An 18,292-nucleotide genomic window follows, 5' to 3' on the forward strand; every position below is an offset into this window, starting at 1 on the left:
GTGACAAATAAAATGTTATTTTGATTTGAGTAGTCTCCAAGTCCCTGCAGCTGAAAAACATCCCCAATGCATGACGCTGCCACCACCATGCTTCACTGTAGGGATGGTGCCAGGTTTCCTCCAGGTGTGACGCTTGGCATGCAGGCCAAAGAGTTTTAATCTTGGTTTCATCAGACCAGAGTATCTTGTTTTCTCGTGGTGTGAGAGTCTTTAGGTACCTTTGGGCAAACTCCAAGTGGTCTGTCATGTGCCTTTTCCTTCGACCTCATGGCTTGGTTTTTGCTCTGACATGCACTGTCAACTGTGGGACCTCATATAGACAGGTGTGTACCTTTCCAAAGCATGTCCAATCAATTTAATTCACCACAGGTGGACTCCAATCAAGTTGTAGAAACATCTCAAGGATGATCAATGGAAACAGGATGCACCTGAGCTCAATTTCGAGTCTCATAGCAAAGGGTCTGAATACTTATGTAAAGAAGTTATTTCTGTTTAATAACTTAGAAAAATCCTAAAAAACCTGTTTTTCGCTTTGTCATTATGTGGTATTATGTGTCAATTGATGAGGGGAAAAAAACTATTTCATACATTTTAGAATAAGGCTGTAACACAACAAAATGTGGAAAAGGTCAAGTGGTCTTTCCGAATGCACTGTAGATCACTTTTTTGGCTCTGATTCTGTTCCTTGAAAAACAACCTTCTTTTCAGGTTTTAAGTTCTGTCCCCTGAACCGGTTCCAAACCCTGATAAAAACAGCTTTTCTAAGAAAACTGAACTCCCTTAATCCTTTGCTTCCGAGTAATACCACCACCAGACGCCCCAACACCCATCACACCACAACAACATAATCCAATATAAGAAGGGCTTCTGCCCTGATATGAGACAGGAGAGAGGGAGGGGGGTCAGAGAGAGTGGTGGATAGACAAAGAGAGTGGGATCGAGGGAGAGAGAGAATGAGAGAGAAGGGAGAAATAGAGAGGAAGAGAAAGAGAGGAATTGGGAGGGAATGGATGGCTGCAGGGAAGAGTGAATGGACGGTGAATGGACAGGAGAGACATCATGCCTGGAGGACCACACTGACATAAACACAGACAGTAACAGGCACCACGGTGCCAAACAGCACAGCTAACCACATGATCCTGACGAGTGTGTGTGTGTGTGTGTGTGTGTGTGTGTGTGTGTGTGTGTGTGTGTGTGTGTGTGTGTGTGTGTGTGTGTGTGTGTGTGAGAGAGAGAGAGAGAGGAAGCGCATGGTGTGTGTGTTCTGTGTGCGTTCCCCTCCTAATGGCCCGTACAGACGTCAGAGCCGTAGTCTGTCCCCTGGTCTGTTCCACAGATGAGCACTAACGATGACGCCCCTTGCCTCTCACAATGTCTTCCCACAGCCACAAAAAAAAACAGCAGCGCAAAAAAAGAGAAGAGGAGATGGAGAGACAAACGAGAAGACAAAGACGGAGAGAGAGACGGAGAGATGGTGAGATGGAGAGAAGAGAGAGGAGTTCAGAGAGAGGTAACTAAGGACATAGAACGTGTAAGAGGATGTCTCCTTTTAAGGGTGTGAAAGTGCGACGTGTGTTGCCTGTTGGATTGGGTGATGGTTTGACGCTTGTCAGTGTTCAGTGTTCAACATGAGCAGAACGTAAACTCCAACCACACAGACAACCATAACAACCACGAGTCAACCACAGTGGAATGCCAACCCTGTGGGCCCAAGTGATCACCTAAATATGATCAAACATCTCGGCACACGTCAAGCTAGGATTTGCTCCAGTATGATAGGCCACCACAGAGAGCTGCGTTTTGAACCACCTTGTTTTGCTTCCCTTAGTGATGCACACACTATGCTTGACATGCAGGGTTAAAGGTCATGGCTAACTCTAGCTGGTTATCCAACCTGTCACAACCTCTGTGACCACTGTTCAACCCATGGAGACAGGACACAGCTCCTGGGTGCACATGTCGATCATGACTTAAGCCACGAGAACACACACACACACACAGGTCTGGTAGGGATTACAAGCGTCACTGCTCCTGTGTTTATTTGACCAGGCCAGCCCTCCCGTTGCCCCGCCCCCCGCCTGCCTTGTACGCTCTTCTGCATGTCTGTTTGAAATGTCAGATGGGCAGAAAACGAGGGAGGGACAAGAGGGTGTGTGTGTGTGTGTGTGTGTGTGTGTGTGTGTGTGTGTGTGTGTGTGTTCTGCCTCGGAGCTGGACATGAAACATAAACCAACAGCTGCAAAGAGCAAATGTCCCCCCTTTTACTTGTCACAAATGTTCAAAGGATGAAAAGAGATTTCTCTTTGTTTTCCAGAGAACGATGCTCTTTATGGCCCCTTCATTATTTAGAGAGTTTGGTGACACAGTTTTTACTGAGCAATGGAGTCTAACAGCAGACCAGACCAGTGAACTTCCTCATCTAATGGACAAAGCTTACATCAGACAGACACAATAAGTTTTAGAAAATGATTTCATCCAAACCAATTTGAGAGGCATTGAATGTTGTGGCTGAACATCCTCCCTGCAGATGGGACAACGGGATCAAAGCCAACTCTCCAGTACATGCCCTACGATGAGCCCTCCCAGGCCCGGGGACCTACTGACTGATTGGATTAGCCCAATGTTCTGACTAACTAGATTTATTGACAGTATATATTTGCATCATCAGATCATCCTTTCTGATAAGATCAGAGCAGTAGTGGTAAATAAATAGACTACAGGATCAACCTTGTAGATAGGATTTATGGATAAAGCATGGATAAATGCTAAAGCACAGATGAAGAAGGTAGCTAAAGCACGTCAGGCGGATGGAACTGCCGACTTTGTGGGTCTCCTGTGGGGGTGGCAGGAAGGGACTGTGAACAAAGTTACGGGCCTAGGACAAGGGCTTTCAGTACTTGGAGAAGCATGAGTATAAATAGTGTGTATGTAATCACAACCAACCATCTTTCAGTTACCATCCTCCACCACAGCCCCACATGATGGCCCGTTCCATCACAGACACATTGGGCACACGCACGCACACACACACACACACACACACACACACACACACACACACACACACACACACACACACACACACACACACACACACACACACACACACACACACGAGACATCTGCCTTACATAACAGTGTGTGATGGCAGCTGAGGACGCCATGCCGCCGCTGGCATCTGCCCTCTGAAAGATGGACTGAGAGAGAGATAAAGGACAGAGAAAGAGGGAGAAAAGGAAAGAGACTGGAGGGCGAGGGAGACTAAGATGGAATGAGTTAGAGAGAGAGAGATTACCACCCAAATACCAGGGAATAACTACTTCCCCAACGACCCTTTGAATTGAGAGAGAGAGAGAGAGAGAGAGAGAGAGAGAGAGACACATTTACATCTAAGCATGCAGAGTGAGATGTAGAGGGACAGGACAGTGGACATTGGGTCTTATGTAATGACCAGTACAGTTCGTGTGGGTTGGTACAGGGCCTTTCCTACTCTGGTTGAAGGCAAGGGGGAGAGATGTTTGCACTTCATTTCATATCAGTCCCCATCTCCCTGTGCCACTACAGTTAACACGTTACCCTATGTCATAATGCGTCACTTTCAGAGACCTCTTGCTGCTCAGACAACAGGTACATTAGAGAAAGGAGGAGGAGAAAGAGGAGTTGGATGGGGTTCTGTGGATCTCTCCAGCTCAGGGACTTGGAACAGCGACACCTCCCTTCACAAAATGTCACATTCCCACTTCCCTTTTCACACGCCTAGCCGTACTCGCAAGCTCCCTCTGTCACACGTAACACACTTGTAAAGTGTTTACTGTTCATCTACACACACACACACGCTTTCTGTGATACACACATACACATGCTGTGTTGTTCCAAGTTTGTGTTATTTTGCATTTATAAGCTAATTCTGCACAGCGTCATCAGCCAAGCAGCTGTGAGGTAACGAGCCACCAGTCAACCATTTCTCTCACACACACACACACAATTGTTATTACAGAGCATTCATCTGGCCTGGGTTTTCAAGCGACTCTCCCTGCTCTGGAACCCATTAGGACTTCTGGAAGTAATTCAAGGGGGGTGGAGGTGTGTGTGTGTGTGTGTGTGTGTGTGTGTGTGTGTGTGTGTGTGTGTGTGTGTGTGTGTGTGTGTGTGTGTGTGTGTGTGTGTGTGTGTGTGTGTGTGTGTGTGTGTGTGTGTGTGTGTGTGGCAGCTGGGACACACCTGAGAATACAACGCACCCTCCGTCCTCCACCACAAAACAACCGTCAAGAAAACTACTCTGGTTGTGAACCTGAAATGTTTTTTTTGTTTAAAAAAAAAAAATCCTGTTTATCCCTATGGCCTCATAAAACGTATCCAGCACATGAAAAAAATCGGAGAAAATGCAGTGTGTCGGCAAAGAAAAGCAAACAAATAAAAAAGGCCTAATGATGTCATCTTCAAGCGCCTTCAGTCACTATATTCAGTCCCTGCATACGTCTGTGCTCAGAATGCCTTGCCTTGTGTACACAAAATTACCACTCAAATACAAGGGAATAACTACTTCTCCAACAACACATAGAACAGAGCAGGTCTGGCAGACTGGCTGAGGGAAAGGGCAGAGAGAACACCCACTGTCTTAGTGCTTTCTCTACTTCACTCTGTGCATGTCAGGACTTACATACAAAACATATAGTGCCCTCAGAAAGTATTCCCTTAACTTTTTCCACATTTTGTTGTGGAAAAGCCTGCATTTAAAATGTCATTAAATTGAGATTTTGTGTCACTGGCATACCCCAAAATGTCCAAATGGAATTACAGTATGCTTTTAGACATTTTGATAAATGAATAAAAAAATATAAAGCTGAAATGTCTTGACTCAATAAGTATTCAACCCATTTGTTATGGCAAGCCTAAATAAGTTCAGGAGTAAACATCTGCTTAATAAGACGCAAGGACTCACTCTGTGTACAATAATATGACAATGACTACCTCATCTCCCCACACAGTACCACACACACACAATTATCTGTAAGGTCCCTCAGTTGAGTAGTGAATTTCAAACACAGATTCAACCACAAAGACCAGGGAGGTTTTCCGATGCCTCACAAAGAAGGCCTCCTATTGGTAGATGGGTAGAAAATAATAAAAACAGATATTGAATATCCCTTTGAGCATGGTGAAGTTATTAATTACGCTTTGGATGGTGTATCAATACACCCAGTCACTACAGGAATACAGGTGTCCTTCCTAACTCAGTTGCCGGAGAGGAAGGAATCCGCTCAGTGATTTCACCATGGGGCCAATGGTGACATTAAAACAGTTACAGAATTGAATGGCTGTGATAGGAGAATGGGTCAACAACATTGTAGTTACTCCACAATACTAACCTAAATGACAGAGTGAAAAGAAAGAAGCCTGTATAGATTAAAAATATTCCAAAACATGCATCCTGTTTGGAATAAGGCACTAAAGTAAAACGGCAAAGAATGTGGCAAAGAAATTAACTTTATGTCCTGAATCCAAAGCATGGTGGTGGCTGCATCTTGTTATGGGTATATTTGTCATTGGAAAAGACTAGGGAGTTTTTGGATAAAAAGAAACAGAATGGAGCTAAGCAGAAGCAAAATCCTAGAGGAAAACCTGGTTCAGTCTGCTTTCCACCAGACACTGGGAGATGAATTCCCCTTTCAGCAGGACAGTAACCTAAAACACAAGGGTAAATATACACTGGAGTCGCTTACCAAGATGACATTGAATGTTACCGAGTGGCCTAGTTACAGTTTTGACTTAAATTGGTTTGAAAATCTATGGAAAGTCTTGAAAATGGCTGTCTAGCAATGATCAATAACCAACTTCACAGAGCTTTTAATAGAATAATGTGCAAATATTGTACAATCCAGGTGTGCAAAGCTCTTAGAGACTTACCCAGAAAGACTCACAGCTGTAATCACTGCCAAAAGTGATCAAATTAAATATTTCAATACAAGAATAAGTCAAGGGGTATGAATATTATCTGAAGTAGAGGTCGACCTCTTGTGATTTTTCAACGCCGATACAGATACCGATTATTGGAGGACCAACAAAAGCCGATACCAATTAATTGTCCAATTTGTATTTACATATTTGTAATAATGACAATTACAACAATACTGAATCAATTTAGTCTCAAATAAATAATGAAACATGTTCAAGTTGGTTTAAATAATGCAGAAACAAAGTGTTGGAGAAGAAATTAAAAGTACAATATGTGCCATGTAAAAAAGCTAACGTTTAAGTTCCTTGCTCAGAACATGAGAACATATGAAAGCTGGTGGTTCCTTTTAACATGAGACTTCAATATTCCCAGATAAGAAGTTTTAGGTTGTAGTTATTATAGGAAATATAGGACTATTTCTCTCTACACCATTTGTATTTCATATACCTTTGACTATTGGATGTTCATATAGGCACTATAGTATTGCAGCATAATCCCGGGAGTTGATAGGGTTGAAGACATAAACAGCGCTGTGCTTCAAGCATTGCAAAGAGCTGCTGGCAAACGCAGGAAAGTGCTGTTGGAATGAATGCTTACGAGCCTGCTGCTGACTGAGCGGTGGTAAGCAGACTGCTCTATCAAATATCAAATCATAGACTTAATTATAATATAATAAACACACAGAAATACGAGCATTAGGTCATTAATACGGTCAAATCCGGAAACTATCATTTCGAAAAGAAAATGTTTATTCTTTCAGTGAAATATGCTGGAAGTCTAAATATTGCTGTTACATTGCACAACCTTCAATGTTATGTCATAATTATGGCAAATTCTGGCAAATTAATTACGGTCTTCAATAGGAAGAAATTATCTTCACACAGTTCACAACGAGCCAGGCGGCCCAAACTGCTGCATATACCCTGACTCTGCTTGCAGTGAACACAAGAGAAGTGACGCAATTTCCCGACTGTCACGATCGTTGAAATGAGTACACCAAGGCGTAGCGTGCGAAGAGTTCCACATGATTTTACCGAAACCAAAACTCACTAAACAAAACAACAAACAACCAACCAAACGAAACGTGAAGCTACTGTTGTGCACTCAGGCAACTAAACGTAGACCCCACAAGTAACCATGGGGAAATGGCTACCTAAATATGATCCCCAATCAGAGACAATGATAAACAGCTGCCTCTGATTGGGAACCATATCAGGCCACCATAGACATACAAGTTTACCTAGATGACCCACCCAAGTCACTATCGCGCCCTAACTAACACAGAGAATAAACAGCTTACTATGGTCAGGGCGTGAGACCTACTTAATATTGCCTGCTAACATGAAATGATTTTAACTAAAAATGCAGGTTTAAAAAAATATATTTGTGTATTGATTTTAAGAAAGGCATTGATATTTATGGTTAGGTACATTGGTGTAACAATAGTGCTTTTTTCACGAATGCGCTTTTATAAAATCATCACCCGTTTGGTGAAATAGGCTGTGATTTGATGATAAATTAATTGATTTGATTATATGCAACGTAGGACAAGCTAGTTAAACTAGTAATATCATCAACCATGTGTAGTTAACTAGTGATTATGTGAAGATTAATAGTTTTTTATATTATAAGTTTAATGCTAGCCAGCAACTTACCTTGGCTCCTTGCTGCACTGGCGTAACAGGTGGTCAGCCTGCCACGCAGTCTCCTTGTGGATTGCAATGTAATCGGCCATAATCGGTGTCCAAAAATGCAGATTAACGATTTTTATGAAAACTTTAAATCAGCCCTAAATTATCGGCCATGCTGATTAATCGGACTTGTATTCTGAAGGCACTGTACAGTGCATTCGGAAAGTATTCAGACCCCTTCCCCTTTTCAACATTTTATTATATTACAGCCTTATTTTAAAATGGATAAAAAAATATATATTTAATGATCATCCTTGAGATGTTTCTACACCTGAGTCCACCTGTGGCAACTTCTATTGATTGGACATGATTTGGAAAGGCACACACCTGTTTATATAAGGTCCCACAGTTGACAGAGCATGTCAGAGCAAAAACCAAGCCATAAGGTCGAAAGAAATGTCCGTTTAGCTCAGAGACAGGATTGTGTCTAGGCACAGATCTGGGGAAGGGTACCAAAAATGTTCTGCAGCATTGAAATGGAAGAAGTTTGGAACCACTAAGACTTTTCCTAGAGCTGGCCACCTGGCCAAACTGAGTAATCGGAGAAGAGCCTTGGTCAGGGAGGTGACCAGGAACCCGATGGTCACTCTAACAGAGCTCCAGAGTTCCTCTGTGGCGATAAGAGAATCTTCCAGAAGGACAACCATCTCTGTAGCACTCCACCAATCAGGCCTTTATGGTAGAGTGGCCAGACAGATGCCACTCCTCAGTAAAAGGCACATGACAGCCCACTTGGAATTTGCTAAAAGGCACCTAAAAACTCTCAGACATGCCAAACAAGATTCTCTGGTCTGATGAAACCAAGATTGAACACTTTGGCCTGAATGCTAAGCATCACATCTGGAGGAAATCTGGCACCATCCCTACGGTGAAGCATGGTGGTGGCTGCATCACGCTGTGGGGATGTTTTTCAGTGCCAACAACTGGGAGACTAGTCAGGATTGAGGGAAAGATGAACGGAGCAAAGTACAGAGAGATCCTTGATGAAAACCTGCTCCAGAGCAGAGCAGGACCCCAGACTTGGATGAAGGTTCACCTTCCAACAGAACAACGAACATAAGCACACAGCCGAGACAACGCAGGAGTGGCTTTGGGACAAGTCTCTGAATGTCCTTTAGTGCCCCAGCCAGAGCCCAGACTTGAACCCGATTTGGTCTGGAGAGACCTGAAAATAGCTGTGCAGTGACACTCCCCATCCCACCTTTCAAAGCTTGAGAGGATCTGCAGAGAAGAATGGGACAAACTCCCCCCAAAAAAGGTGTATCAAGCTTGTAGCGTCATACCCAAGAAGACTCAAGGCTGTAATCGCTGCCAAAGGTGCTTCAATAAAGTACTGAGTAAAGGGTCTGAACGCTTATGTAAATGTGATATTTCAGCTTCTTGTTTTTTTATACATTAGCAGCAATTTCTTCAAACCTGTTTTTGCTTTGTCATTATGGGGTATTGTGTATAGATTGATGAGGGAAAGGAACTAATCAATTTTAGAATAAGGCTGTAATGTAGCAAAATGTGGAAAAAGTCAAGGGGATCTGAATATTTTTTGAATGCACCGTATACCCTTTTGCTTCTACATAAATAGTTAGAACCCATGACCTTAAAGATATCCAGGTCCAAAACAGCTTCCGTTTCATCACAAAGTTGACCTATATACTATTCAATGTTTTTAACATGTGCAATATCCCTTCATCCATATACTAAGCTGAGCTAACTTATGACTCATTAATAGTTCCAAGACATCTGCATCCAACACTAGTACATTGTTGCATTGCCAAAACAAGACAACAACTTCTTGGCTTAAGCAGAAACAGGCAAGTAGCCTACTGTCCCTATCTAATCCCAGACCCATTTCTCAGGATAAAGATCTGGTCCTACCTAGTGTAACCCAGAAGCAGGCTCTCTTTGGCTCCAGGAACAGACGGCTTCGTGCAATTCACTGCATTACGCACGTCTCCATTGTGTTGTGCGTAAAAGCAGCATTACACAAGCAAGGAGAGTAATAGAAGTGAAAAACACTACCAGCTGCATGTGATGCAATTATGCTGGCAATTATCTGATAGACAACCACAGCACCAGGCACTGTGGAGCCTTGGAGGAGGCAGGGAGGGAGGCAGGGGGCAGGGAGGGCAAACACTGCAGCCCAGCAGACTGATGACAGCGCAGAAGCATTGGGCTAGCCTGGAACCCTCTTGGTGCAACAACAATCTGTAATGTTAATTTTTCAAACCTTTATATGGACAGGTAAGCCATTGCGAAATAATGAGAAATATTTATATTTTACAACAAGGACCTGGTTAAACAGTATGAACATTTATAAACACTCATCTCTCAAACACACCCACACACACACACACACCGAACACAGTAACGCTGCATGCTCAACTAGGCCATGGTAATCAACCACAGTGACATGACCTGTGGACAGGAGCTATGGTTTATGAGGACTCCTCCATGGTTTATGAGGACTCATACATGATTTATGAGGACTGTGGTCATCTGGGAGGCTCCTCAAGGACAGTTCTCCGATGCTGCTGCTACAGGGGCTTGAGCCATCCATTTCTTACAACAGGACGCTATTGTAGACATTTAGAGAAATGTAGCATATTTTCTCATTACACTTGATTAATCAAATTCACACAATTGATCACATTGGCTGTCTGTTCTCTCCAATGAACTGATAGAAACGCCCTTTACATAATTATTTTAATAAACTTCCCTTCTTTCAACAAAAATATCTGACCATGCAGCAGTACACCTCCTCGTATGCTGACTGAGACTCCTCCACGCCTCTCCTCCTGAACATGGCATTGTACTGTGCTGTGTAGCACGGCAGCATTTAGCCCACTTCTCTCTCTAATTAAAATAGACTCAGAGAAAACAAACCCTGCACCAAAATCCTTCAACCTTTTTTTCTCTAGCCTCTCCCTCGCTCCCCCTGGCTCTCACTCATTTTCAGACGGACAAACAGACAGATGTACAGACCTGGTTTCTGTTAAAGGCTGGCTTTCTTCCCCCCTCCCCATCTGCCTGGGCATATTTTCAAACTAAAACACACCATTGAGTGGGTAACAGTACGCTCCTTGTCTGGGGCCAGGGGCTCACATGGCTGGCCAGCAGGGTAGCCACTCTGTATATGGGGAGAGGGGAGAGGAGAGCGCGTTGAGGGGAGAGAGGAGAGGCTAGCCGAGAGCAGGGTCAGGGGAGTAGGAAGTTGGGAGCAGGGAGTGAGTTGCAGGGGAGAGAGGGGGAGGGCAGGGAGCAGGGAGCGGGGGAGAAGGGAGCTGGGCAGGGGCCAGTCCAGGTTAAAATAACAAGCTGCCTCTCAGCAGTGGGCTTAGCAGCCCTACAGCTACAGCTAGTCAGCTAGAGTTGGGGCTCAAGCTTTCTCTCTCTCTCTCTCTCGCTGGTACACATGTACACACGCAAATTCTCAGAAACGCACACAGATGCACAAACACACACACAAACACATCCACATGCGGGCATACCTTGCATAGGCACACACATACCGGTATGTGGACAAACCAGTGGACACACACATAAACGTGCCTTCACAATCATGCATGAAAACATACATGGAGCACATGCTTGGCTGCCCAGGCAAGCATACAGACACATCCCATCTCTCCTGTTTCACATGTGAGTGATGTTGACGTGAGGCTGATAATGAACTCCTAATGAGGAGGATAAGTCAGACGGTGACAACCGGAGGCAGAATCTCTCTTTGGGATTACTCTGGTCTCTAACTCCAGACACAAAACGGGCTTTTCATAGGCTACTGTGAGACTATACAGGCATCTGCTATGTTTCACTAGTGAATGGAAAGAGAAAGCAACTCAAATCCTAATGTACCTTCAGGTACTGGATAGAAAAAAAACAAGTACATGGAAAAGAACCATTGTCTATATAGGAGACACTGTCTTGGCAGCCGCGGCAGAAACTGTAGAAATGTTTTAGTGTTTGGAGTGAGTGTGTGTTAGTATTTGAACGTGGTGTCTGTTAGTGTTTTAGTGAGCAGAGCGGTGCTGTGGTGTGTTTATAATAACAGTGGTGAGGTTTCACAGGCCAGCTAGGCTGTTGTCCTGTTCCGACTGACATATTTGGTAGACTTGGCAGGAAACTGTTCTCCCTCCTTCATTTCTCTCCATCTCTCTCACGTCTTTCACCACTCTCCATCCCCATCCTTCTCTTCCTCACTTGCTCTCTGCCCTCCATTCCTCCCTCCCTCCTTCTCCACCTACCTCTGGACTGAATGAGGCAGTCCATTCATTTTTTTTCTCTCTTCATAAGTGCTGCACACCTGGTGACATGAGGGCACGGCTCTCGTCGCTTGCTCTCCGTCTCTCTTTCTCTACCTCCCCTACCCTTTACCCCTGCCTCTGTCTATCAATCTACATCTTCCTTTGTCGCTCCCTCTCTTCTGCCTCTGCATCTCCCCCTCTCTCTCGTTGCTTCTCCCTCCCACTCTCTTCTTCCCCTGCATCTCTCTGTACCTCCCTACCTCAACCTCTCTGTATCTCTTCCTCTTCAGGACTGTGTTCTGGTGGTGCTGTTCTCTGAGACTCGGGTCGCTGTGCAGCGCTGGGTTTATTAAATGAATGAGGTTTGGCAGCCGGCGGACCCCCATCATCCAGCTGAAGCTACACATTCCTCGGACGCCCTCTCACAGTCGCAGCTAGGCCCCTCTCACTCTCAACCAAAACAAGGTTGGCCGTGCTGAGCTTGTGTGTGCGCGTGCGTGTGTGTGTGTGTGTGTGTGTGTGTGTGTGTGTGTGTGTGTGTGCGTGTGAGTGAGTGAGTGAGTGTGCGTAAAAGATCCCTCTGTCCATTCACACACAGACAAGCTCAATTGAACAGAGAGGGCTAGACAGACTAATAAACTCAACATGCCGCATGTCTCGTCGTCAGGTGGAAATGACACCTTCTCTGCTCCCGACAAGATGAAAACAGGTGAATGTACACTATGACAACATGTAGAGGAATATGCTCAACACACACACAAGCACACACACAACACGCCACCATGTTAAGTACAAACCGGTTCCAAGTTAATCTGTTTTTGTATAGATGTAGGATCTTAATTTGACCCATCTTGCTACAGCATGAAAATAATCCTGCAGCAGCAGGAAATGTGAATTATTATGTGGATTATAATTCATCTACATTTTTGTAGGGGTTGATACATTTTTCTTAAGGGAAAATCAAGTCTGAAATTTCAAAGTGGGAATTACAAACTTCAGAAGCCTTTTTAAACCTCAAATACACTATAAGCTTTACATTGCAGTTCTCCTGCAACAGGGTGATCATATTAAGATCCTACATCTGTACATGATCTAGGCTCTTTTGGGGACTATAGTCTAAACCTATGAGGGCAGATAGAATAGTCCAGCCTACTAACCTTGTATCAGTGGCACAGAAATTCAGGAATCTATGGCACAGAGCGTAATGTGGCGGGTCTCTGTGGGAATGAATGTGCGTCATTGAGAGAATAGGGTTTCCCTCAAATAGATTCTTGCTGCACCCTTTTCTCCTTCAAATTTAACTGAATCACACCCTCCTTCTCTCTCTCTCTCTCTCTCTGTCTCTCTCTGTCTCTCTCTCTCTCTCTCTCTGTCTCTCTGTCTCTCTCTCTGTCTCTCTCTCTCTCTCTGTCTCTCTGTCTCTCTCTCTGTCTCTCTCTCTCTCTCTGTCTCTCTGTCTCTCTCTCTGTCTCTCTCTCTCTCTCTCTCTCTCTCTGTAGACGTTTGATAATTAGGTAATATACAGTTCGGAAATTGAACAAAATCCAGAACTGTTTGGACTGTTGGATCCCCAACTCTTTTTCAAGCATTCAACTATTTTAGCAGAAGCATTGTTATAATGTATGGCATTGTAGAATATACAGTCCTCTTGTGTGTGTGGATAGGGAAAATGAGAAAGAGAACCAAGGCATAAACTAATCTCATATAAAATGCCTTTTTTTAAATGTCCAATTTACAACTTCTCTATTACTGAGCCAAAGTTTGGATTGAATAAGCCCCAAACTCACTAGAAAAGGCTATTTCCTCGAATCATATCCCTCTAGAAGCCTCTGCTGAAATGCAAAACATTTTTGTAGCTTGCTAGTCCACTGCAGCGCTACCGCAGAGCTACTCACACTGTCTAAAAAGAGATTTATATCATGATATGTTATTAGAAGTGCTCTAACGTTCTAAGAAATCCCCCCAGAAATGAATTAAAAAGCTATTTATGAAGCGGTAATCTATCTGAAACGGTTTCATCTGACATTACAATGTTTTCCTCAAACTATACATGCTATATTATACAGATGGTAATGATTTACTAAGAACTGAATGTTCATAAAGCCTACCTTACACATCTATAAACGCATTGTAAACTTGACATTATGGCTACAGAGAGCAAAGAAATGGTGACAGGAAAGTTCGAAGTAGCAGTGGAGGAATTTCAGGGGCTGCTGGATGCTGCAATGTAAAGCAAGAACCCATTCTGGCAGGCAGTCAGCAGAGGCTGGCTCATAAATACTGCAGGAGGGCAGGTTTATGAAAATCTATGCTTCTCTGAGTTGGGCGAGACCTGCACCCAGAGGAGAGCTAGACACAAACACACACACACACAAGCACGCACGCACACACAAAACGAGATGATTTCTTTTTTTTTTATCCTTAGGAAAAACGAAAGGCTGCTTCAAAAATTATACCCTATTCCATTTGTATTGCACTAAAAAGCCGTTCACTATGGAGAATACAGAATAATGTCCTACCATCATAGGTGACATTTGATCATTTCCCATACTGTACAGCACATACTCTGCTGACTGGCGACCAGGCCTTGTTTAACAGACAGACCTGTTCTGATCCAGCCAGCGAGCCTCTCCTGGTGTAGCTAGCCTTCTCTCTCAAGAGGCTCACGCAACTCACGTCAAGGAAACGCCTGTGGAGGACAGGACATGCTGCCTGGCCTGCCGCTCCGCACAGCACTCACCCTGACCAATCGCAAGGCCTCTTGAGAATCAAAGCCCCCGTAACCAAGTGCTCTGAGAGAAGGGGGACAAATTGTCAGACCTCGTGTCGTCGTGTGTTGTTAGTGAGGTTGGTCAGCATCTCTGAACACGATTTGATCAGATGACCCATCGCTAACACCATGTACAGTTCAAAAGGGATGTGCCCAAAGTCACTCGACAGTCAACACCAAAACACATGGCCTAAACACGTTGCAATAAACATCCGTATGAAGATATGGGCCAGCTGGGGCCTCTTACTTAAAAAGAAGTCATTATAGTCGAGACTTTAGACAGTGTGCTAGTCCAGAGTACAATCCTGGTGGATATCCATGTGGATTTTATATGTTCAATGTTGTTTGTTATGCTCCTTTGCTGCCAAACCAATGGCCCTCTGGGACAAATCAAGTTGAAACCCTTTGGAGTGTCCAGTATCCCATCTTTAATAGTGTGACGTGCCTTCTGCCAACACAAAAACGTCTGCTTGGATATTATCTCAACTTGGACACCTTTTTATTTTTTGTTTTTATTCTAATCTATCACTAGAGGGCGTAACTTCCCTGGGAGGCAACACAGTAGTGGCTGCTGAGAAGGGTATGGAGGAGGTAGAGCTGTTGTTTACCCTTGAAGATCAGGGACAACAAATCCAACATTTATGAGCGAAGGGTGTTGTATGACAGAGATCAGTCGTTGTTGATTCACTTTGTTGAAGAAATCACAGTGGAGATGATGCATTAATGAACACTACCCACAGGTCTGGTTGACATACTAGAGTACCTCAGCTTCATATGGATGTGTTCATTCACATCCTTCACGCTGAGGAGGATACACAACTTGTACATCTGCATTTAAAACGTAGCAGCTGTACTAACTTTGGATTGCAATTCAATGATGAGAAAAGACATCGGGAGATATTTTTAAAAGTCCAACCAAATCTGTCCTGAAAGACAGGAAACCCTTCTCAGGATACACAGTGTCCTTAGACATAAAATAAACAAAGCATGAGGCTGAATAAAACAATAGGCGAGGTCAGTAAATGCACTTGAATACAATAAAAAGCTACTCTAGAATGTGTACCTTCACATTTAAGATTAATTTCTTATCCATTTAAGCCCCATTCAAGCCGGTCTGGAGAATGCAAATCCCGGTAACTACTGTATAAAAGCACACAAATTACAGTAAACCATGCGGAAATGTGTTTGATATCAGTCTCTAACTACTGATAACCTTTTAGAATTGGTGTGAGCTGACGTGAAAGCCTTTCCTCCGACCCACAGCCACCTAGCCAGGTCAAACAAAAGGCTGGGTTTGAGGGCTGGTTATCTGGTTGAGGGCTGGTTATCTGGTTGAGGGCTGGTTATCAGCCCTGACTCTGTCTCAGGTTCCCCACCCTGGTAGGACAGTATATACACTATACTGACCACTGGACAGTGGCATACAGTTGTTTATCAGAAGCACAAACACATACTTGCCATTTGAACAGTGGCCAACTTTAAAATAGAACGGGAAAAGGAAAAGGGGTTGGAACGTGCATGCTGAGAGCATTTCCCTTTAATAGCGTAGATAAAGTGCTCATGATAGAATCAGCGCAAATTAACACACGTGTTCGATATTCAGAGTAGCCTATAGGAATATGCGTTGGAGAATAAGCTGAGCTTTGAGGCATCCCGCAAAGTAATTCGAATGACCCGTCTAATGTAATAATAATAGGCCTTGTAATAATAACAATAATCATAATAATAATAATAGATTCCGGCACAATGCGTTAATTGTGGGCATATTTTTGTGCCATTCCCTTTCCCTAAAAAAAAAAGCCAAACATTCAAATTATAGCTAATATTTTACCTGTTCCCGTGGAATGCATGGGAGCGAGGTCCTTCGGTGGGACTTGCTGTTGCTGTGACTGTGCGCCATCTCTGAAGAGACCACCGAACTGGACCTCCGTCGCCTTTTAAACACGGGAATGATATTATCTTCCTTCCCCGCTGTCACGTAGCAACAACCCGCCCCGAGTGGCCCTGAGCCTGTCAGGAGCCGGTCAGCATACCTCGCTAGCAGGACCCCCAGCACTCCTACCAGGTACGCCAGGTAGGGTCTCCAGCTGGCCCGGACCTTGTTGAGGGAGATGAGAGACACAGTCCTGATGATGCTGATGAAGACGATGACGGAAACCCCCTGTCCGAGCCTGACCACCATCAGCGCCCCGCTGGCTAGACAGGACAGAACCACCACGGTGGCGGTAAACGACAGCAACTGGTCCTCCGCACCGTGCAGGAGAGACTGCGCCGCGGCTTCGCCCAAGTGACACACTGCCAACAGAAACACGGCGGTCCGGATCAGCACCCCGCAACGGATCAGGTACAAGCCAACCCAAAAGAAGGCACATACGAGAGTGAAGACAGGGGACACCAGGTACCATATGTTCAACAACAGTTCCACCACACAGCTCGCCACGAAATGAACTAGAGATCCAGACTCGCCGTTATTCTCGCTGTTACTACCGCAACTCTGCTGCTCCACGTCCCAGTCAACCAATCTGACCAGCAAAGCGAGAATAACCGATACAGAGCCCACACACACTGCGGACGACAGTCTCCGGGAACTCCATATTTCTGCGAGTCTCAGCCAAGACTGGCAGCCTGCGTCCTGATACAGAGGGGTGACACATGTTTTCACATAGCCGTTGCGCTCCACAGCCCGCGGGCATTTCTCATGAGCGCTCCTTGATATACCTCTGCCGCTGTCAGCTTCCACTTCCATCGCCATCACATAGGGGGAGCGAAGGAAGCGGCGTGAACTATATATTTGCCGTGTGTAAATGTAAAAGGCTCAGTGCATTTTCATACCATGTTTGACAGAGAGAGCCATAACGCGCGGCAGTGTGTGGGACTGTGCGCTACTGCATGGGCGCTTCCAAATTATTGACCCATTTCTCCCCAAAACACACAATGTAGGCTACATAAAAATACAGAACACGAATGAACGAACAAACGTACTGAAAAAAAGTAACGGTTCACTGTGTAGACTTCAACAAACCGCGTAAAACATCCCCATATTTTCTATAGTCCTCCCTGCGCGGGAGCAGCCTCCATCCAGTGAACCAGAAAGAGCAACTCTTGGCTATTCGCACATCTAGGCCACTGCCTGCATCTCCTCTCATCTCCCTCTATATCGCCCTCTCGCACAACACTCTCCTCTCTCCTTTGTGCCGCTCCGTCTGTTTCTCTCTCCGTGTTATTTCTCCCTCACGTTTCTTCTGCTCTTCATAGGCTAGGCTACTACTCTCCTATTGAAGGAACAGCAGCGGAGTTTGCCGAAGCGTGGCATACTGCTGCGCGGACGTAAACCATGTTTACATAAGAGATTCCCTCCGTATTTTATTTTTTATTTTTACGGAGATGAAATAGATCCCCGGCTTGGTCCGGTGGCTCGAAAGGCGTCATAAAACAAAGCAATAATGATCGTGATGGTATTGATTATAATTATGATAATGATTGCAATAATTAGGCCTATTTCCACGAACATCAATTAAATTATAACATTTTCTGTATGCTCTGCTGGAAATAAATACCATGTCATGGTAGTAGAAAATGGCTCGTGAGATTCCCAGTGCAGTTGGAAACCGCTGGCAGAAGATCCCACGTTTTTCTA

General features: G+C 44.5%; 1 protein-coding gene across 1 annotated transcript in view; it reads right to left on the minus strand.

Moving 5' to 3' along the window:
- The window catches only part of LOC115106978 (cGMP-inhibited 3',5'-cyclic phosphodiesterase 3A-like), an 89,280-nt gene extending 71,368 nt beyond the window's left edge, over positions 1-17,912 (minus strand). The window contains exon 1 of the mRNA XM_029630242.2: positions 16,487-17,912. Within this exon, the coding sequence (XP_029486102.1) occupies positions 16,487-17,407 (921 nt within the window). The 5' untranslated portion in view covers positions 17,408-17,912. The remainder of the gene's footprint in view (positions 1-16,486) is intronic.
- Between the last annotated feature and the right edge of the window lie 380 nt (positions 17,913-18,292).

This window comes from Oncorhynchus nerka, linkage group LG23 (genome assembly GCF_034236695.1).
Source record: "Oncorhynchus nerka isolate Pitt River linkage group LG23, Oner_Uvic_2.0, whole genome shotgun sequence".
NCBI lineage: Eukaryota > Metazoa > Chordata > Actinopteri > Salmoniformes > Salmonidae > Oncorhynchus > Oncorhynchus nerka.